Source organism: Aethalodelphis obliquidens, unplaced genomic scaffold (genome assembly GCF_003676395.1).
Source record: "Aethalodelphis obliquidens isolate GAN/ISIS:26980383/991018 unplaced genomic scaffold, ASM367639v1 scaffold61, whole genome shotgun sequence".
Classification (NCBI taxonomy): domain Eukaryota; kingdom Metazoa; phylum Chordata; class Mammalia; order Artiodactyla; family Delphinidae; genus Aethalodelphis; species Aethalodelphis obliquidens.
Window position 1 is genome coordinate 3,412,011 of NW_020838005.1, and position 23,203 is coordinate 3,435,213.

At 41.2% G+C, this 23,203-nt stretch overlaps 1 protein-coding gene across 1 annotated transcript in view; it reads right to left on the minus strand.

Annotated features, from left to right (window-relative positions):
* Window positions 1-7,718, minus strand: part of ADRA1A (adrenoceptor alpha 1A) — an 84,341-nt gene extending 76,623 nt beyond the window's left edge. Inside the window, exon 1 of the mRNA XM_027087957.1 lies at window positions 6,021-7,718. Within this exon, the coding sequence (XP_026943758.1) occupies window positions 6,021-6,903 (883 nt within the window). The 5' untranslated portion in view covers window positions 6,904-7,718. The remainder of the gene's footprint in view (window positions 1-6,020) is intronic.
* Between the last annotated feature and the right edge of the window lie 15,485 nt (window positions 7,719-23,203).

Genomic DNA, 23,203 nt, shown 5'->3' on the forward strand with positions numbered 1-23,203 from the left:
TTCCACCTGAACCACAGCTCAGCCCAACGCTGTCTCCTTTCATTCAGAGATAATAGCAATGGCTCAGTCTGACGATAATGCCTGTTTTGTATTTAAATCAGATAATGTGCCCAGAGTTCTGACACATAACCATATGTTCAGTAGATGTTGCCCCCCTTCATCCCTTTTCTTTCTGATGCTTTCTTTTTCTCAGACCTCCAAGGGCGTCCACTCCTCATGGCAACATCCTGCATCAACATATGTCAGTGGGGACTTCCCTGGTGGCGCAGTGGTTAAGAATCCGCCTGCCAATGCAGGCAACACAGGTTAGAGCCCTGGTCCAGGAACATCCCACATGCCACGGAGCAACTAAGCCCGTGCGCCACAACTACTGAGTCTGCGCTCTAAAGCCTGCGAGCCACAACTACTGAGCCCGCGCCTAGAGCCCGTGCTCCGCAACAAGAGAAGCCACCGCAATGAGAAGCCCGTGCACTGGAACAAAGAGTAGCCCCCGCTCGCCACAACTAGAGAAAGCCTGTGCGCAGCAACGAAGACCCAACACAGCCAAAAATAAATAAACAAATTTATTAAAAAAAAAAATATGTCAGTGATGGTCTGTGAATCATATCAATTCAGATAAGATTAACATTTATTGCCATTTGCTCTGTGTTAGGTGCTATGCTAGGCATATTTTATGAAAAAGAAAGCCTGGGTTGAAATCTCAGGTCAATACTTTTTCCACCCAGCACACTGCCTTTGGTACTGTTGGGTTCTAGACAAATGGATGAAATAAGCAAAGATGATGCACGCACTTTAGGTGCCCAAGTTTCCTTGAGGCACAGGTATACCCTTCCTTCTTTCATCTGTTGAAGCCTAACACCTTCAAATTCTCTTTATTTAGCTTCATGATCAAAACTTGTTTTTTAAAAACATTCACTCTAAGGTATAAATGACTGATAACGACGTGAAGCATGATTCCCGCCCCCTCCGCCGAAGGGGTTCTCAATTTCAAACAAACATTTAGGATGCAGAAAGAAAACAGGACTAGGAAGGCTTAGACTTGAGAGCAGACAAGTTAGATTCCTACCTGAAATCACACTATTAAATCCAGCAACCAACCCAGCCCTGGTTGGGAGGAGCTGGGGAGAGAGTGAAGTGTAGAGTCCAGGAGGAGACAGAACCTTCTCATAAATCCAGAGGGACCTTCAGCAATGAAATGGAAAGTCCTCACTCACCTGATTATCCTGGTCTGGTTCTTACACAGGTGGGTGCTTCACCTCTCAGCTTTGGACACTGCAGTCACTCATCCCTGCTCTGGTTTTAGTTTCCAATCCCACTGTTCTCTGGCAGCCTAGCACAAACTGATAAGCTATTCTTCCCAAGAGACTACTTGTTATACTTAAGAGCTCGTGTCCCTTGTGTATAATAACGGCATGTTTATCCTTCTATTCACATTTTGCATGAACTATGTACTTCAGACAGTTACTAAAAACAAATAACATCTCACTGATGGCCCAGCAGACGTCGTGCTGTCTTCAAGTCCCTGCTTAGTCAACTGCAATACTTCTAGAAGCTTCTGTAGTGATCTCCAGACACAGCTCATTGTTATATTCCTCAGCACTTGTAATACCACTTTGGGGACCAATCTCACCGATCTGTGATAATCTTTTTCAATTTGTCTCCTTAACTAGATTATGAGGCCCTTGAGGGCAGGGAATGTGCTTTAGTCATTTTTTTGTTCTGTCTAACACAGTGCCTGGAATTTATTATACAGCCATAACTCCTGGAAGAAATAGTGTCTTACTAGTTTAGTGTCAGGAAGAAAACGTGGACCATAGATGTGGTAGGTTCGGTGATCTTGTGCCCATCTTCACTTCAACATTACCAGGTCTCCAAGACAGCAGATCCGAGAGGGAGGCTATGATTAGACCAGAGTCTCCCTTCCCCTGGAGGACCTCGAGACCCATTCTATCACGCTCATCTCCTTGGATAGCTAAGCCACCATCAGCAGTCCCAAACTCCCAAGCACCTATCTTTTCCCAATCACCTAAACTTTTTCCACCATCTAACTCTGTATGACCCCTAATCTGATCTAGCCTATGTCCCTTCACACACTCCTCTTTTTTTTTTTTCTAACATCTTTATTGGAGGATAATTTCTTTACAATGTTGTGTTAGTTTCTGCTGTATAACAAAGTGAATCAGCTATAGCACACTCCCCTTCTTTACCAGGGTCCCTAGATACAGTCAGCCATCAGCAACATTCCCTATCACCCTCAGCCTCTTAGCTGTGAGAAAGCAGTATCCAGCCTTCCTGATTGGCCCTCCTTTAAATTTATGACCCTAAGTCTCAAACACATCCTCAGGACCTCCTAAATGTCCATGATCTATGTACTCCGTCATCTCAAAGATTAATCTTTCACATCTTCTTTTGCTCCTCAAACCTCCCTCATTTCCTATTCCTTCCCCACTCTTAGGTGATGATCTTGATTCTTGCTTTTTTCTTTTCAACTCAGCTCAATTTACTGAAGATAGGGAATATAGATACCACAGGATAGTTTCATATACATTTAGATACTTGGTTCATTTCTTTTTAAGAATGAGCAGAATGATACAGAAGGGAACCTGAAGAAAGAGGAATTAAGCTGATGTCTAGTTTTATCTGTCTGACTCCAATTTGCTCCTGAGGTGCAAAGCAAAGCGCAAGCAATGGTAATTGCCATTACCCACATCTAAAATTTAACTCTCACAACAATGTTTTTGGCTTGGTAGTGAGGAACACCTGCTTTTTAAAAACTCACATGTTTTCTATTCTCTTGGTCATTATGAAATTTAAAAATAAGTTAGTTTTAAAAATACATAAAATTCATCAAATTTTGACATGATCTTGATTCTTATCTCATTGAGGATATACATATATTTGGAAGAGAGCTTTACCTTTCTCCCTCCATACCTACTGCCTCTGTGCTCATACACCCTGGTTTCCCTGTCACTTCTAAACCCTCTGGTCTCCTTCCTTGCCTACACCATCAGGATCTCTCTATTCCATCATTTCCAACAGAATATAAATATGATATCCTGTCTCCCACCTTTGAAAATTCTCTCTAGATCCTTCTAGCTACACTGCATTTCCCTGCTCCACTGTCTAGCAAAACCCTTCCAAAGAGTTGCCTGTTTTCACTGTCCCCACTTCATCTTTCATTCTCTCAAGAAAGCACACCGTCAGGCTTTTGTCTCCATCACTCCACGGAAACTACTATCCTCAAAGCACCTCCTCATATCACTAAGGACCTCCACATGGCCAAGTCCAATGTTGATTCCCCGTCCTCCTCTGACTTGGCCTAGCAGCTGCATGTGACACAGCTGATGACTCTTGCCTTGGTGAAACATTTCCATTCAGCTTCGGGGACATCAGGCTCTCCTACCTCCCTGGCCACTCCTTCCCAATTTCTTTTGCTGGTTGGTTCTCCTTTTCCCGACCTTCAAATATCAGGACGCCCCAAGCCTCGGTCCTTATCTCTCTTTTCTCTCCAGACTTTCTCTCTTGCAGATCCTTCCATTTCTGTGGCTTTAAGTATGGTGATGTGTCCCAAGTTTATATCATAAGCCCAGCTTAGTACCAAATTCATGTATCTAACTGCCTACTTGACATCTCTACTTAGACATCTAGTAGACACTTCTCAACATGTCTGTACAAAATAGGCACTTGTACTTCACACTCCCACCAGCCCCTTACGACCTTTAGTTTTCCCAATCTCAGTAAAACGCACTACTATTTACCCGGTTGTTAGGTCTCCAAACCCGGGACTTATCTCTAGTCCTCTCCTTTTCTCATATCCCATGTCCAAACTTGTCAGCTCTACCTTTGAAATAAGTGCCGAATGTGATCACTTCACATCACCCCCACCTGTCTCACCTGAGTGCAGGGCATCCTCACCTTTCTCTCCTTGACGTCTCCAACAGCCTCCTAACTGGTCTCCCTGTTTCCACTCTCACCCCAAAATAGCCCTCACTCCTCCCAGAAGCCAGAATGATCCTTTAAAAATATAAGGCCAGCCACTCACCTGCTAAAGCCCCTTTGATTGGATGGCTTCCCATCACAATTAGAAGAATACGCAAATTCTACTTTGGCTTAAAAGATAGGTCAGGTTCCTTCCCACCTCTGCACTTGCCGTTCCCTCTGCCCAGAAAGCTCTTCCTTCCAGACTTTGCAAGGCTTGCTCCTCAATTCAGTCAGGTCTCTGCTCAAATATCACCTCTTCAGAGAGGACTTTTCTGCCCACTCGCCACATCGATAGATAGAGCACCACTCTATCCTCTTATTCTGTTCATTTTTAAAATACTGTTTATTAGTCATTGACTTCTTAAGATATATTTATTTGTTTTTGTCTCTTTCCCCCCAAAGATTGCAAACATCTTACTGCAAGGATTCTTCTGCCTTGTTCATCCTAAGTGTCTAGAGCAAGTGCTTAATAAATACTCGACAAGTGAACAGATAGATGCAGGAATAAACGTGCAAACTTCAGGAGGAGGGGATGGTATGCAGACAGGCAGGTAAGCAGCCAGTGGCTCAAGTAAAGAGTGTTATTTAAATAAATTCAAAACTCTGATATCATTCTAGGAGCAGAGAAAGCAGTAATGATGAAAGGCCAGGGAGTGGGTTTGGAAGGGCCTCTCCAGCAGCCATGTTGGGTAGAAATTTCTGCAGTGATGGAAATGTTCTATAATCTCTGCTGTTCAAAACAGCAGCCACTGGCCACGTGTGGCTATTGAACACTTGAAGTGTGGCTGGTGGGACTGAATATTAATTTTCTTTAATTTTAACTTACGTTAAATAGCCATGTGGGGCTGGTGGCTATGGCGTTAGACAGCAAAGCTCTAGAACCCGAAGAATCCCTTCCCCCCTCACTGAGTTATTGACAGGACTAATGATGGAAAATTGTCAATATCCGAAGCATAGTTAGCCCTCAAAAAATAATAGCTGCTATTACTACACAGCATTGCAAATTACTTTCAGTACGTGCCACGTAAATTGGCTCTAAAGTCCAGAAACAGACTTCTCTTCATTTTTTATTGTAATTTTTTGTTTGCCAGAGTTAGTGGATAACCAATGTGTGGGTCTATATTTGAGCTCACAAACTAAAAATAGCAAACAACCATTTTGGGATCTCAGGAAGGCCTTCCAGAGATAGAGGACGATTCCAAGTGGATTAGCTTAGTTTATACTGAACTAATTAGTTGGACAACAGCTAATTTAGCATTTGCGAAAATTGGATTTGTAACATTACTGTATTACTTTCAAACAGTGTCATCTGAAGCTTCCTGAATGAATTTGGATAAGAGTAGTGTTTGCTTTAATACTTGGTATTAAAATAAAGTGGAATGTATTTACTTATCGGAAACATTATGTTGAATTCTTTAAAGGTTAAATTGGTTTGGACACATTATTATTATTTTTTTCTTGTCAGTGACTCACCGTGCTTTCTTCCACACTGAATCCAGAAAACAAAATGAACACAGATACAGAACATAAGCAGACCGTTATAACTAACCCTTAATAATCTAATCTACTAATAAAATTACACGTTTGTTCAGAATAAGCATGGTGCTTACTTTTAGGACACAAGAATCTGCAGTCCACAGCAGCAGAGGTGATAGTGGCATTCCATGGTCCCTGCCTAAGTGCCTGGTGGAGACTGAGACTTAAAATCCGAGGATGGATGTATTTAAATTAAACACATGCTTTAAGGCATTAAGAAAACTTGACGTTCTTATTAAGGAGACCAATTAATCTGCTTCAGTAGGATGCCACTTTGCAGTAGTTGAAAAAGTGCCCTAGGACGTTACATAAATGAAACCAGAGCAGAAAGGGAATGAAAATGTACTTTTCTACATAGGAGCCTTTCCTTAACTGCCCTCCCTAGCTTTGCTGTTTGAAATGCAGATCCTTTTTCTTCCACCCCTGACTGTGAGTCTGGGGTAGCATAATGGGAAGAGGGTGAAGACTCCTAAATGCTAAAATGAGGTGCTGTAAAGACTTACCAATGGGCATCACTAAGAAAAAAGGCAGCCAGCAGAGGACGAAGCAGCCGACCACGATACCCAGTGTTTTGGCCGCTTTCTTCTCCCGGGAAAACTTGAGGAGTCTCACGGAGAAGTGTGTCTTGTTCTTGGCGCTGGACACCCCGCTGCCTCCTACCGGGACATTTTTGCGATGGATGCGGAGCGTCACCTGCTCCGAGTCCGACTTGTCGGTCTTGAGGCCGGACTTGAGGCCCCGGCTCTCCCTCTTGGCCACCACGTAGACCCGGCAGTACATGACCAGGATGATGGTCAGCGGCACGTAGAAGGAGCCGAGCGCGGAGAACAGCACGTAGCCCGGCTCCTCATTGATCTGGCAGATGGTCTCGTCCTCCGGGGCCGGCTGCCTCCAGCCGAACAGAGGCCCGATGGAGATGACCAGGGAGAGCGCCCAGACGCAGAGCAGAGCCATGAGACCCCTCTTCTGCGTGACGATGGTGGGGTAGCGCAGCGGGTAGCTCACGCCGATGTAGCGGTCGATGGAGATGATGCAGAGTCCCATGATGGACGCAGTGCAGCACAGGACGTCCACCGCCGCCCAGATATTGCAGAAGACCCTGCCAAAGGCCCAGTAGCCCAAGATCTCGAAGATTGCGGAGAAGGGCAGCACCGTGGAAGTGAGTAGAAGGTCGGCCACCGCCAGGTTGACGATGTAGTAGTGAGTGACCGAGTGCAGATGCCGGTGGCAGGCCACGGAAAGGATCACAAGGATGTTCCCCAGTACCCCGAAAAGGATGAGGCCCCCCAAGATCACCCCGAGCAGAATGGCCTTGGAAATGTTCACCGGTGGCGGCGGGTGGGTGCAGTTGGAGCTGTCCGAGGCATTTCCAGAGAGAAACACCATGGTCCCAGCCGGGGCCGGGCGAGGTCCGGCTCTTGAGGGCCACTCCGGGCCTGGGCGGAGGTGGGAGCGAGGGAGCAGGAAGTCAAAAGGTCTCCGCTCCGGGGAGCCTTGCCTGCTGGGGTTGTCTGGGGGTAAGAGAGAGCGTACGGGTGGGAAGCAATCCGGGCCAGCCCTGGAAACCCTCAGAAGGCCACGCAAAGGGGCAGGGCATTAAAGGCAACATGGCCATGGGCGCGCGGGGCTGCCCGCCGACCCTCTGCACCAGCAACGCTGGCCCGGGGCCCCAACTCCCTCCCTACGCGAGACTCAGCACGGAGCTCGAGGAGACGCGATGCAAAATGCAGTCCAGAATTACGCGAGTCCCCTTTCCTGTACTGTCGGATCCGTCCGGGTGTGAAGACTGAGCATTCTGCACATAATTTGGAACTCAAAAATCCAGCGCCTGTCTCTCCCACAAACCACAAGCACGTACGGGTCTGCCGTCGACTCTCAAAGGCGGGGACCGTTGGCATCTGGGCACTTCTCTCCACCCGCAGTTACCGTCAGTGTGGCTGGACTCATGGTAGATCCAGCTTCTAGCCGCGCAGGCCGGGGGACGTGGATGTGAAATGTTTGCCGAGACCGAGGCGGCTGCGGAGCGTCGTTTGCCAGCGTCCTCCTGAAAGAGCGCAAAAAGAAATGCGGAGTGTAAGCCAGGCGCCCTGGGGAGCGAGGCTGTGCCCTGCCTCGACTGGCGGTCGGACCCGGCGGGCAGTCCCGCCGACTCTGCGATCCCGAAGCGGTTCGCCCAGCAGCAGGCGAGCGCGCGGGAGGGGACCGCGAGCCGTGCCCCGCCACTGGGAATCTGCCCTGGCGCGCTCCGCCGCGCAGCCTCTCGCGGGGTTCGAGATCCGAAACACACACACCCCCAAGCTGCAGGGCCCGGCGGTCGGACTGCTAGCAGCCGTGCAGTGAAATTAAAATCCCAGAGCCCGAGAAACGCGATTGCGGCTGACGGGCATGCAGCGCCGAGCCAAGCCGGTGGAAACCCGGAGGATCTACCCGGTTGCCACTTGAACAGGTTGCTTCGCAGTCACCTGGAGGAGGCGGCCTGGGAGAGGGAGCCGCTGCGACCCGGAGACCGCAGGGCCAGTGCCACGCGCACGTTCACGCTCGAGGAATTCACACTTGAGTGTGCGGAGAGCGTCGGTCTGTCGACCAGCCAAGCCGGCCTGAGAGCCGCGTCCAGAGCAAAGCCCTCGCGACCCAACGAGGGCTGAATGCGACCTAGATCGGTCCAGGATTCTTTTCCTAGCCAGAGGATCAGCGGTCCCAGAGGACTCGAGCCTCAAGCCACACCCAGGCGGGCTCCGGGGGGTCCAAGAAGAGTGGGAGCGGGGAGCGTCATTCTGTCTAAGGGGCTGTGCAGGCGGTAGTCACTGCGGATTTTGTACAGTAGGTGTAAAAATCAAGTCCGCGCGCCGGCGGACAGGGGACGCCTCGTATTTTCCGAGCTGGGGACCACGGTCTGCGTACGAAAGCTAGGTTTCCACAGCTGCGGGCCGACCGCAGGGACTCAGGCAGGAATGCAGGGAGTGGGGACACACCTTGCCTTGTAAGGACTCTGTGGTTGGGCCTTGAGGCGGGATTCCCGGGCAAAGGCTGCTGTGAACATCACAAGTTCTAGAGCTCACAGGCAGTACAAAAAGCAAGCAACTGCAGAAACCCGTTTCCCCCTACCTCGGAGCGGTAAATACGGGGTTAAAAAACACACTTGTTAACGAGGAGATAACTTCCCAGAATATATAAGGGAAACGAGGTGGGGTAAGGGTGCGGGTGAAAGAAGCGGGAGGAGCTTGGGGGAAAAAGTGGGAGTTGGGTCTCACCCTGAGGCCCAGGGAGGTTTTCCCTAATCCACCCGGCCCTGCTGGACGCCGGCGCCCGGCGCTGCAGCGCACTCACCTGGAGCGCGGATGCAGAGCCACTCGCGCGCGCGTGGCGGGGACTGGACGGGCTTTCGGTCCCAGGAGCAGCCCTTCCGCCTCCTCCCTCGGGGGAGAGGGAACCGTTTCCGACGAACCAATTTCTAGTCCTTTTGCACCCGCTGACTCACCCCTTTCTCTACCACAGACGTCTTTAAGCGCCTGTCTCACAGACGCTTTACCTGGAGATTTTAAAAATAAAGAGAGAAAATAGAAAGAGAAAAAACCAAATACAGCGAGGCAATAACTCCACCTTCACCCTTTTAATATTCAGCTCCCCGACATCAGCAAAGAATGGCAGGGAACTTTGCAGCTCTCGCTGACGTAACACAGTCAGTAGCCCCAGCTAGTACCGTAATCTCCTGCTGTTACCGTATTACTCTGAGGTAACAGGAACAGTGCGCACAGCAGTATTTTTTTTCACTTGCCTTGGGTGAATTGGGTTCTCGCTTCACTTTAAGAAAGTGTGTGTGTGTGTGTGTGTGTGTGTGTGTGTGTGTGGCGTGGAGGTGGGGGGAGCGGGGAGAAGGGATTTTTTATCTGTAGTAAATAACTCTTTTAAATGATCTGATTTTAAAAGTAAAGAAAAATAGACACTTGCCAGTCACATATTACTGTGTGTATGATGTGTTCAAAGAAATGCCCAGTAAAGTTACTTTTGAACACCTCGATTCAATGAACACTTAGGTTCTGTTAAAATCAAAAAGAAGCATATTGTTATGCCAAATATGCAGGTAAATTATATTATTTGCAGATGTTTTAAGATGAATGTAAAATCAGATAAAATTCAATAAATCTGATTATAATAAAATTATAGTTCTAGGAAAATAAAGTAAGCATATCTAAACCTTCTGAAATACGATCCATCTCTCATTTCTTCAGACAAATGGACTTAGAAAGTAAGATGGTCGCACTGCAGTTTCTTACGTGGCTGTGTTATTAAAGTGCTATTAATTATTTTCCAGTTTACGTAAGAAAATGTACCCTTTAAAAGAGTGTTACTTCTCTTTAATGCATGAATAGTTGGAGTATGAAAAGGTGACATCACCTGTCTTATTTACTTTTTTTTTTTTTCTGGTAAATTCCATGTTCTGTCTAGCTTAAAATTGAAGAAAACCACCTGTGTTTTAGAATATTGGGAAAATACCAGAATTTTCTCCACTCTGATTCCTACCTCGAAGTCCCCTCCTTTCATCTTTATTGATTCAGACAAAACACGCTGTTCATAAAGTAGTTAGTAGGTTCTCTTAAACCTAGTAATAAAGAGATAACTTTCAGTACAGGTAAATACGTACTTGAATTCCCTCACCTGAACAAAAGTTTATTAACATTGTTACCTTTTCCAAGGGAGATGTTTGGGAGACTTTTTTATAGCAGTATACCTCCAAATGCCTCAGAGGAATGCCCTCAGAAGGATCAGGGAGCCCTGCTTCATCAAAGACCTAATATTTAGATGACCTCTTTCCTGTAAACGATGCCATCCCACCCGCCACATCTATAGGGGGGTGAATTTTATGTTGTAGGAAAAGCATATGGGGTGAGGAGAGAGGAGAGCTGGGTTCCCTCTATTTACTAAGTCACTTGCTCTCTGAGATGCCGTGCCCTCCGTGGAAGAGGCTTTACTACAGCTCCCTGAGACTCCTACATCTTATCATCAAATATGTGTACAAAGTCTGTTCTTCAGAAATCCCATCCACCAGAGGATGATATTATTGCTTAGTTTCGTATTCATTAACCTTACACCGTGAATGCAAGCTTTCTAGTAAGACCTGTTCCGTGGCAAATAAGGGAAGTAGTGTTGTCAAGAAGAGCGACTGAAAATTGCTCAACTCTGCAGGGTCAAAATGTACAAACGCTTTTGGACCCACCAGGACCCCACCTCCAACAAACAAGCAGACTCACAATCCCACCCCCTCAACCAATTAGTTAGTGCCCAGATGGAGAAAAGCAGCTCTTTATTTCCACCTTGGCCTCTGTATGCTACCAGGTAGGTTTTCAAATCCACTTCCAAGCCGGTGAACATCAGTCTTGGCTAAACTAGCTCTCAGAACCAATTTTTCCATGGCTGATCACAGACCTGCAAACAGGACACTATTCATCTTCATAAAGAATGGTTGATGCGGGTGTCCCAGAAGATGTTGACATAGACCCATGGGAAGGTGGAGTGAAGAAAGAGGAGGCTGTGGGGTGGTAAAGATCCGCTCCTGCCCTCCTATGAAACCAGGGTGAAACTCAGCTTTTCTGAGCCTTGGTTTCCTAATTTTTAAAGGGAGACAATAACCCCCAACCCCAGGGTTATTTGGACTGAGTGAGATTATATCTCATGAAGCTTATCAACTCTCCTATTATTAATCTTATTAACCCTTTTCCTTCCTGCTTGTTTTGTGTGCTACTTTAAAGTGAAACATACTTCTAACCCAGAGTGGTCCAAATTCCACATTTAACAAGAGCACAAAGTATTCAGCTGGAGAGGTGTTTGAAATGCCCTGCGAACTATGCCCCGGTCCACTGATGTAACCAGAGTGACCCTACACGGCAGAGTGGGAGAGCTGGCTATGACTCCTGTCTACTCCTCCTTTTCTTCCCATCCCTTTTTTTTTTTTTTAACATCTTTATTGGGGTATAATTGCTTTACAATGGTGTGTTAGTTTCTGCTTTATAACAAAGTGAATCAGTTATACATATACATATGTTCCCATATCTCTTCCCTCTTGCGTTTCCCTGCCTCCCACCCTCCCTATCCCACCCCTCCCATCGCTTCTTGTCCCACATCTTGAAGGGCCATGCAGATACGTGTAAACGTCTGTACACCCAAACTGCTGCCTCTTGGCCTTGGGCCTCAGGGTGCACACACCTGTGATATGGTCTTCCCTTGAGAGGGTAGACCCAGAAAACAGGCCTAAAGTCCTTGAAAGTGGTTGTGTGGCCATTTGGGGCAGGAGATGCTAGATCCCAGAGCATGATCTAGAAGAGAGGGCACAGGCTCCAGGCTGGGATATTACCTTACTCCTGTGGACTTTTTGCTCCATGGGAAGGGCCACAGCCAGAGGGAGTCCGAGCTGGGCTTTCTAAAGCACGAAACCCGAGGTACGGGTCCTATTACCTGGACCTAAGGGTGCGACTCTGTAGACTTCAGATGTGCTGGAACTTGAGAAATCTCCTGCAGGGGAGGTTCTGGGAAGCCTCGCGAGATGATGTTGCTTGACTTAGTGCTTGTGGGATAAGCAGGATCGGTAGAAAAAGGTAAGGTAAGCAGATGAACAACAGCTGTACAGTAGAGTGGGGTGTGTGTGTGTGTGTGTGTGTGTGTGTGTGTGTGTTCACAGACACTGGGGGAACCAACCTAACTGGAGAAGAAGGGCTTGCAATCGACATACACTGATGCCTTAGACTGGCAGGACTCTGTTAGTGACTAGTGAGAAGGTCAGCTTGTGTGGGAAGCTTTGAAGAAAAAAAAGAATCTGTCAATCATTATCTTCCAAGACAATACACAATGAAATTAGGAACTGCTTTCTGGAATTTATAATTCCACTGACAGGGTAGAGGGTTTAATGTTAGTATCCACCAAGAAGACCTGGCTTTTCAAGGAATTCTCCTAAGGCTGAAAAAAAAGTGTGAGGGAAATGAAAAACTTTGCTCAGAATGATACTGATGCAGTATCCAAGTCATGATTCTCCAAACAAACATTGTGTTCTGATCCTTTAATGAACCAAGAAGACTCACAGTGCACAGACACTGCTGAAGGAAGCCGAGGATGAGATAATGATTCTGTCTTTGGCATCATTCATCCCGATTGTTCTCGTCGCCCTGAGAAAATTACTTGCTTCAAGTTATGGGAGTCACAGCGTCCCATCCCTACAGTGTATGTTATGGTGGGAATGTGGAGTCAAGCCAGCCTGTAGCCAATTATACTTTTAAAAGAATAAAACTCTGCTCTTTGCATAGCAAATATTAGTTGAGGCATATCAATCAAATTCTTTCAATACCTTTCTCCAATAACAACAGAAAGGAAATTGAAACACCTAAATCAATATCTGTAACAAATTTAGAAATTCTTTATCTCATTTCTCCATCTGCTGACCTGCTCTTACAGGCACATTAAAATTCTTATTGGCCTGAATTTCATTATAAAATATATGCTCAGACTAGCACATTTTAAAAAGTTAGAAATATATAAAAAAACTACTCTGTAATTCTGTCATTGGAGAAATAGACACTGTTAAATATTTGCAATATTTTCCCTTTTTCTAAACCCACGTGTATAAATGACATACATAGATATATATATGAAATATATTACATACATGTATTTACAATATTATGTGTGTAAATATACATTATATACAATATTACGATCATACTGTATCTACAGTTATATATCTTGTTTTTTCATTTAATATTATTAACCCTATATTATTAAATTTCTGCCCAAACATGACTTATAATGGCTGCCCAGCAATTTCATTGTGCGTATATGTCATGATAAATTTAAATATTTGGATAATTAATACTTGGATATTTATGTTTTTAACAGATGTCTGATTTATAACTTGTACTGTGATAAATACCCATATATAACATTGTACTCTAAGTTTTTCTTAAGAATAACTTCTATAAGTGAAATTAAAGAATCGAAAATTATGAACACTTAAAAGGTTATAATACATATTGCCTTCTAAGAAGGTTTTACAAATGCAAATGGAAAGTGTAAACTCCTAAGAGTAGTGTATGGCAGAACCTCCTTTTTTTTCCTCTTGTTAACCTTGAGTATTTATAATAAAATCGATAAGTACATAAATAAATATAAATGAAATAAACCTTAGCCAATTTAACAAGTAAAAAAATCTCATTAAAATTTTTATTCTGTAGTTATAAGTGTATTTTTATGCACTGATTTGACATTTTCATTTATACTTTTCTGATTTGCTTGTCCATGTTTCTATCAGTCAGGATTTAGTCAGAAACTGCTGTAGGTGTTTCAAGCAGGGAGTGATTTAATACAAGGAATTAGAGGCTCATAAGACAGTTAAGAAAGACTGGAAAACAGATCAGGGAGAGCTGCTATTTTCTTTCAGGAAATCTGTAAGTACAGGAATATCGAAATCATAATGGTGAGTTCAGGTGCCTGAAGCATCAATAACGTGCAGGATACCCAGAAAGAATCTTCTGGCAAATCCTCACATGTGCTGTGGGCTGAAGCCTTCATTCCTACACGACAGTGTTACATGGTGCACAATGGCTTCTGCTTCTCTTTTACAGGAATTCCTCTTATTAGTACATTGTAACCCCAAATCTGGTTGACAGAGATTCTTCCAGCCGTTGCAATGCAGAGAGGAGCATAGAAGGGGGAAAATAGTTCTAAGTGGCTGATGGGTAATTTGGTGTAATGTCCACTGGCCATTTTTATATTGGTGTTTCCCCCTTTTGTCTTGTTGCTTTGTAAGTACTCTTTATATATTATGGCAACCATGCAAATGTGCCATCAGATCTCACACTTCCTCTAGGCTGCTCCCTAACGATGGCTAAGCATAGCAGAAGTTCTAAAGCAGGCCTGGTACTACAAGACCTGGGATTTCTTTTTAATTAATTTATTTTATTTTATTTATCTTATTCTTTTTTGGCTGCATTGGGTCTTAGTTGCTGGGCGCAGGCTTTTCTCTAGTTGCGGCAAGCAGGGGCTACTCTTTCGTTGCGGTGGGCGGGTTTCTCATTGTGGTGGCTTCTCTTGTTGTGGAGCACAGGCTCTAGGCGCGTGGGCTTCAGTAGTTGTGGCACACGGGCTCAGTAGCTGTGGCACATGGGCCTTGTTGCTCCGCGGCATGTGGGATCTTCCCAGACCAGGGCTTGAACTCATGTCCCCTGCATTGGTAGATGGATTCTTAACCACTGCGCCACAAGGGAAGCCCAAGACCTGGAATTTCTTGAACGGGGGATTTTGTCTCAAGTGCTCCCCATCAGCTGGCCAAAACTTTCTTCCAACTGTGCAACTGTCTGACACTTTTCTCTTCCAGTATTCCTTTCGTCTTCTCTGCTTCATAGGATTCTGACTTGGATCATGGTCTGAAGGCTCTCCTTCTCCAGCTCTTCCTTTCGCCTTCACAGGAATTTCCCCCTTATGTATTTTGTATGATGAATTATGTCTTGGTGTCTGCTTACTGGAGGACAAAATTAACACATACATTAAGGATGTTAGCCCTTTGTGATATATGTTGTCATTTCTTCCATTCACAGATATTTAAAGGAAAACATCTCATGAATTTTTAAATAAAGCATAAAGAATAGAATTTTTTAGAAAAACTGACAAATTTACATCAATATTCAATACTTTTCAGTATGATAAAAGGGACAAAAGGGCAAGGCTAAATTATAACTTTAATTGGGAGCAAGTATTATAAAATGTATAACACACCAAAATTATTTTCCAGAGTATGTATGTTCTACTGCCTAACCTTCATTGTTTCTGAGAAGTCAGACAAATTTATATCATTCTGTCACTGTAGATAATATACAGTTTTTTCTAGCTGATTCACGTTGATCAGCTGGTGAAGATGTGACCAGAGGCTTGCAAGAACCTAACCTTGTATTTCCCGTAGGAGCAATGGTACCATATTCACTAATTCAGTGTTTGTAGTGACTGTATGGAATATAACTACCACCAGTGTGAATAAACTGTGTGTGTCTGTCTGGGTATGTCTGTATCACACACACAGACTGTACACAGTGTGCATATGCACACACATACATATAGATAATCCAGGATTTGTAATTGTTATGTGTGGGATAACTATGACAAAAATACTCCACCATTTCCAGAAGGTAGAAATGTCATTTGAATTTTAATGAGTTCATTGGTTTTCAACAAAAATATTATTGGAATTTTAATTGTAATTGCAAGAGTTAGACTGTGGAGAATGAGCAAATTTATGATAGTCCTATCAGCTACATTGGTCTATTTCTCCTTTTACTCAAAATATATTCTTTAATAATTTTTAAACAATTTTTCGTAAGCATCTGGCCTGATTTTGGTTAGTAATTTTTAGATATCTTATGTTTCTTGTTCCTATTATAAACAGTGTCTTTTCCCTATTAGATTTTGCTGACATATGGGAATGGCATTAATTTTTGTACACTGATCTTATTTGCTGAATTTCTTCTATTTCTTTTCCTTTTCAAAAAATTATTATTGATTTTTAAAATTTCTGGATCATCTTGGATTTCCTACAGAGACAATTATCTATATTTAGTAACAATTTTATGCCTTTCTTTCAAATGTTTATACCTATTCTTAGTCCTTTTATATTTAATTATAGCCCCAGTATAATGTTGAATTTTAGGGATAATTATAGACATTCTTGCCTTAATCCTTACTTTAATGGGAATGCTTTTAGACTGCAATGTTTAGTATGATGTGTATATATCTTTTGCTAATAATTTGTTAAATTGGTTCCCATATATTTCTAATTTGTTAAGAAGCTTTTAAAAATTCTTCTCGCTCTTAAGATGATCATATGATTTTTCACTTATAATTTATTAGTATGGTGAATTATATGGATTGATTTTTTTATATTGAATATTTTTTTCTGCTCTTGATATAAACGCTACTTGGTCTTAATATAGTATTTTCTTTTATATACTTTTTGTTTCATTTTCTGTAATTTATTTATACTTTTTTCTAGGGATATTTACCAGTAAGATTGGACTATGATTTCCTTTTCTTATGTTTTCTTTGTTCTGCTTTGAAATTATAATTGTACTCGCCCAGAAAATGATACCTGGTTCTCCCTCTTTTTCTGTTCTCTGAGACAGTATAAACAAATTAGAACTTCTGTTATTTGAAGGTTGTGCTAATTTAGGTACAAAACACTTGACTTAATATCTTTTTAGAGGGGAAAGCTTTGTCTATTTCTATTTCTTTACTAGTTTATAGTTTACTCTGGTTTTAACTTTTTTAAATTATATTTTAATTTAACTTTTTATGAAAATATGCATTTTCATGATATTGTCATACAACTTTTAAAATATTTATTCTATTTTATTTCTATTTATGTCTTTTTATTCCTAATATTGTTTAAATACTCTTTCTGTCCTATTTCATAATCAGTCTTTCAGGAAAGCTTTTCTTTTTTTTTACCTCTTTATTAGAGTATAATTGCTTTACAATGGTGTTAGTTTCTGCTTTATAACAAAGTGAATCAGCTATACATATACATATATCCTCACATCTCCTCCCTCTTGCATCTCCCTCCCACCCCTCTAGGTGGTCACAAAGCACTGAGCTGATCTCCCTGTGCTATGTGGCTGCTTCCTACTAGCTATCGATTTTACATTTGGTAGTGTATATATGTCCATGCCACTTCCTCACTTCATCCCAGCTTACCCTTCCCCCTCCCTGTGTCCTCAAGTCCACTCTCTATGTCTGCGTCTTTATTACTGCCCTGTCCCTAGGTTCTTCAGAACCATTTGTTTTGTTTTTTTTTTACATTCCATATATATGTGTTAGCGTACGGTATTTATTTTTCTCTTTCTGACTTTCTTCACTGTGTATGACAGACTCTAAGTCCATCCACCTCACTACAAATAGCTCAATTTCATTTCTTTTTATGGCTGAGTAATATTCCATTGTATATATGTGCCACAACTTCTTTATCCATTCATCTGTCAATGGACACTTAGGTTGCTTCCATGTCCTGGCTATTGTAAATAGAGCTGCAATGAACATTGTGGTACATGACTTTTTTTGAATTATGGTTTTCTCAGGGTATTTGCCCAGTAGTAGGATTGCTGGGTTGTATGGTAGTTCTATTTTTAGTGTTTTTTTTTGTGTGTGTGTGGTATGCGGGCCTCTCACTGTCGTGGCCTCTCCCATTGCGGAGCACAGGCTCTGGACGCGCAGGCTCAGTGGCCATGGCTCACGGGCCCAGCCGCTCCGCAGCATGTGGGATCTTCCCAGACTGGGGCACGAACTCGTGTCCCCTGCATCGTCAGGCGGACTCTCAGCACTGCGCCACCAGGGAAGCCTATTTTTAGTGTTTTTTAGTTTGGTTTTTTTTTTTCTGAAACACCGGTTTTGATTTTTTTGTTCATCTCTTTTGTTGTTTTGCTTATTTGTAGTCTATTAATTTCTGCCATTATCTTCATTCTTTCCTTCCTTCTTTCTACCACCTTTGGTTTTACACTGCAATTAATACCTTAGTTTTTTGGTGTTGAATAACTAATTTTAATCTTTATATTTTGACATGTATTTAAGAATATAAATTTATTTCTAAATGTCACTTTAGCTATATTCTAGAGGTTTGATGTCCTTACTTTTTTATTAAGTTCTAGTTATACTTTAATATCATCTGGAATTTTCTTTAATTAGTTTTTTCAGTTAAACTTTTTACTTTTAGATAGTTGTAGATCACATGCCATTGTAAGAAATAATACAGAGAGATCTCATGCAGTCTTCACCCAGTTTCCACGTTGATAAAGTCTTACAAAGTCATAGCACAATATTACAATCAGGATGTTGACCCTGACAGAGTCAAGATACAGAATAGCCTCACCCCACAAAGATCCCTCATGTTGCCCTTTTATAGCTGCTCAGATTCCCTTTCCCACCTCACCTGTCCCATTCCCCTGACAATAACTAATCTCTAAAATATGTCATTTCAAAATATTATCATGCAGTTTGTGACCTTTTTGGGTTGATTATTATGTCTCAGCATAATACCCTAAATATTCATCTAAGTGGTTGCATGTAACAATAGTTCATTCCTCTTTATTGCTGAACAGTATTTCAAGGTATAGATGTACCACCATTAGTTTAACTATTCACCTTTTGAAGGACATATGCATTGTTTTCAGTTCTGGGCTATTACAAATAAAGGTGCTATCAACATTTGTGTGCAGGTTTTTACGTGAACACGAGTTTGCACGTTTCCGAGATAAATGTCAAAGAGTGCAATTGCTGGATTGTATGGTAAGTATATGTTTAGTTTTATAAAAAACCACCAAGCTCTTTTTCCAGGGTGGCAGTACCATTTTACATTACCGACAGCAATGTATGAGTGATCCAGTTTTTCTGCCTCCTTAGTAGTATTGTCACTCTCTTTTATTTTAGCCATCCTGGTAGGTGTGTTAGTGATATATCACTGTGGTTCTAATTGACATTTCCCTGGTGATTAGTGATGTTGAGCATCTTTTCATGCACCTATTGTCCATTTGGATGTTTTCTTTGGGAAAAAAATGCCTGTATAGTTCTTCTGCCGATTTTACAATCAGATTTTTTTTGTTGTTATTAAGTTGTATGAATTCTTTATAAATTTTGATTATTAGCCCTTTATTCAATACATGATTTGCAATTTTTTTCTCCTATTTCATAGGATGCCTTTTAATTTTGTCGACTGTTTCTTTTGCAGTACAGAAGCATTTAAATTTGGTACAATCCACCCCCCCCCAAAAAAAGAAATTTGGTATAATCCCACTTTTTGATTTTTGTGGTTTGTGCTTTTGGTGTCATATCCAAAATATCATTGCCAAGACCAATGTCCAGGAACTTCTTCCTTATGTTTTCTTCTAGGAGTTTTATGGTTTCAGGTCTTAAATCTTTGATCCATTCTGAATTTCCTCAGTCTTTAGCTTTACTTTTTAACAAAAGCAAAAGTTCTTAATGATAAAATCCGCTATGTCAATTTTCCCTTTCATAGCTTGTGATTTTGTCATCAAGTCTGAGAACTCTGCCTAGCCCAGAAATGCTTGCCTATGGTTTTTTTTTTTTTCTAAAAGTTTCATAGTTTTAACTCAGTTTTTAAACATCACACTTTTAGTTTCCATTAGTATTGGTTTTGTCTCTTTAAAGAAACTTATCTTTATATTGTTGATTTCAAATTTAATTGCTTTGGAATCATAACACATGTTACTGTGCTTACTGTTCCAATAATTTCTGCTCTTTCCTTTCCTTTTTCTTTTTCTACTTCATTTGGTTTTATTCTGATGTTATTTTTTCTGTCACATTGGACATACACAAATTGGACATTTTGTTAGTTTCTTTTCAAACCAAACACCATTACAGTAAGAAATTTACCTCTCAATTCCACTTAACACTCCCACAAGGTTTGACTTGTTTTATAGTGATTTCATAGTCATCTAGTTTGAAACATTTCACACTTTCCAATACATTTTTTTTCTTATCCCGTGAATTAATTAGGAGTGTGATTTTTCTTTGTATCAAAATTTTAAGCTACTGTTTTAATGTTGATACCTAATTTGATTACATGATACCTAGGAAAATAAATATATATGATACTGAATCTTTGAAATTCCTCAGACTAACTTTGTAACTTAGCATATGATCAGTTCTGAAAGGTTTCATATGTGCTTGAAAAGCATGTATATTCTCTATTTCTCGGGCACAGGAATCCCAAACACATTAATTTTGTTATGAAAATTCTACTGACCCTTACTAATTTTAGGTCTACTCGGTCTAAAAGTTTCTGATGTAAGTGACTTAATGTCTTCCACTATGATTATGGATATAACATTGTCTCATAATTCTGACAGTTGTTACACTGTGTATGTTGATATTGTAGCCAGGTTCATCCAATTCATGATTATTCATTCCATAATATTCATCGTATTGAGGGGTAGAGCAAGAAAAATTCCCTGCCACATCATAATGTAATGCCCCTTTATTTTTCCTATTAAGGAGCTTTACCTGAAATTTTATTTGGTCTGATATTAATATTATAACACAGCGTTTGTTTTAAGCAGCTTATTTCTGGTTTATGTTTTTCAAGACCTTTATTTTCAGCTTTTTGAGTCATTTTGTTATTGGACTATTCTGTACAGGTACTTTAATTGTGCAGATGCTATAATTCTTTACTTTTTTTCTAAATATAATTTGACAGTTCTGTATTTTAATAGGTAAGTTTCATCTGTTCACATGCATTATGATTATAGATTGTTTGGATTATTTTATCTGTTTTCAAAATTGGATTTATTTCCATCATATCATTTTGCTCTCTGATTATCATCACTTCTATTTCCTCCCCAGTTTTCCCTCTTTCTACTGCATTAATAAAGTTATTCTTTATTCTTTCCTTCATTTAATTTTTTTTGAATTTTTTTGGTATATTTTTTCCTATTCTGTTAGTAGTTACTATCAAATTTTTGTTATTTGTAATTAAATATATGTTTTTCAAGCAAAAGCTAGAGTTATGCTGTGTTTCTCTTCCTCCCCTAAAACTAACCATTTTCCGTGCTTTAATTACCCATTGAACTACACTTCCCAATTCTGCATTCTTGCCAATTAGAATTTAATTCCACATTTTACAAATAAAAATTAACAATATTATAATTGAACTTACCAGCATATTTCCTAATTTTTCCTCACTTTGTTTATCGCTATCTATTTTCTTTCCTGTCCATTTTTCTTCCTCATTCGGTAAATATTTATTGAGAATTTCCTCTGTACCATGCATTATTTTAGGCAGTTGAAAAATATCAATGATCAAAGGAGACAAAAATCTCTTCTATAGATTTAAAAACATTTATTTTATTTTATTTATTTATTTTTGGCTGCATTGTGGTCTTCGTTGCGGTGAGCGGGCTTCTCATTGTGGTGGCTTCTCTTGTTGCAGAGCATGGGCTCTAGGCACGCAGGCTTCAGTAGTTGTGGCACGTGGGCTCAGTAGTTGTGGCTCACAGGCTTAGTTGCTCTGCGGCATGTAAGACCTTCCCAGACCTGGGCTTGAACCCGTGTCCCCTGCATTGGCAGACAGATTCTTAACCACTGTGCCACCAGGGAAGTCCCTCTTCTATAGATTTTTAAATTCTTGTTAAAATATTATCTCTAATAGTTCTTTCACAGAAGTTTTGTAATGACATAAAACTTTCTTCATGTGTGTATATCTGTGTATATAAAACTATATATTTTTATTTCATATTTACTCTTGAAAGATAGTTTCATTGGTGATAAAATTCTAAGTCAACATTTATTTTCTCTTTAGTATTTAGAAGATTAATACTTTTTATGCTGTTATTCATTTTTGCTGCTGATAATTTTGCTATCAGTCTAATTGGCATTTGATGTAATCTTTTATCTCTTTAGTAGTTTTTATTTTTAGCTTTTATATTCTGCAGTTTCATAAAAATGTGAATTTGTTTCTATTCTGTTGGGTACTATTTTGTCTTTTCAAAGTGAAGATTCATGTAATCATTTCTGGACAATTCTTGTCTATTATTCTTTGTTTAAACTTTTAAAATTGAAATAAAACACATATGCAGAAAAATGCACCAATTGTAAATGTGCAACTTGACGGATTATCACAGTGACCCGGGTTGTAAACAAAAACAGCGCCAATTCCCTAGACGCCTCTTTCATAGGCAATTATCTTCTTCCCTAAAGGTAACCACTATCTTGATGTCTAACTTTATACTTATGTCTATTTTTGAATTTTATGTAGATCATACAGTACATATTCAATCATATCTAGCTTCTTTAGTTCAAAATTACATTTGTGGGATTCAATCATGCTTTTCGCATAAATCACGTAGATCATTTATTGATGCTGTTTTATAGTATGTCAGTATATAAATAAGCCAATATTTATTTATCCTTTCTTTGTCCACTGTTTAGCTATTATGGATAATGTTGTTATGAACTTTGTGTAAAGATTCTTGGTGCACATGGGCCAGAATTTCCATTGGGTATATTTCCTAGAAATAGAATCAGTGGATCATAGGGCAAAGTGTAATTCCTAGATGTTCTACTTTAGTAGATATTGACACATACTTTTCCATCGTAGTTGTACCAGTTACACTCCTAACATAGGAACAAGAGTCTCTGTTGTCAGTCTTCTTAATTTTAACCATCTTGGTGTGTATGTAGAAATAGCTTATTGTGGCTTTAGTTTGAGTCTTCCTGATTACTAATGAATTTGAGAAACTTTTCATATGTTTATTGGTCGACTCTCTTTTTTGTGCAGTGTTTGTTCAGGTCTCTTTCTGAAATTTCTATTGAGTTATCTAATTTTCTTTTCTTATGAGATTTTATTTTTTAAATAAAATTTTTATTGAGGGATAACATGTGAAAAAAACCCAGCAGAATCGTTAGTGTACAGCTAGCTAGATATTCACAAGGTAAACATTCTGATTAAGAAATACTTTCTTAGGGCTTCCCTGGTGGCGCAGTGGTTGGGAGTCCACCTGCCGATGCAGGGGACGCGGGTTCGTGCCCCGGTCCGGGAAGATCCCACATGCCGCGGAGCGGCTGGGCCCGTGAGCCATGGCCGCTGAGCCTGCGCGTCCGGAGCCTGTGCTCCGCAACGGGAGAGGCCACGGCAGTGAGAGGCCCGCGT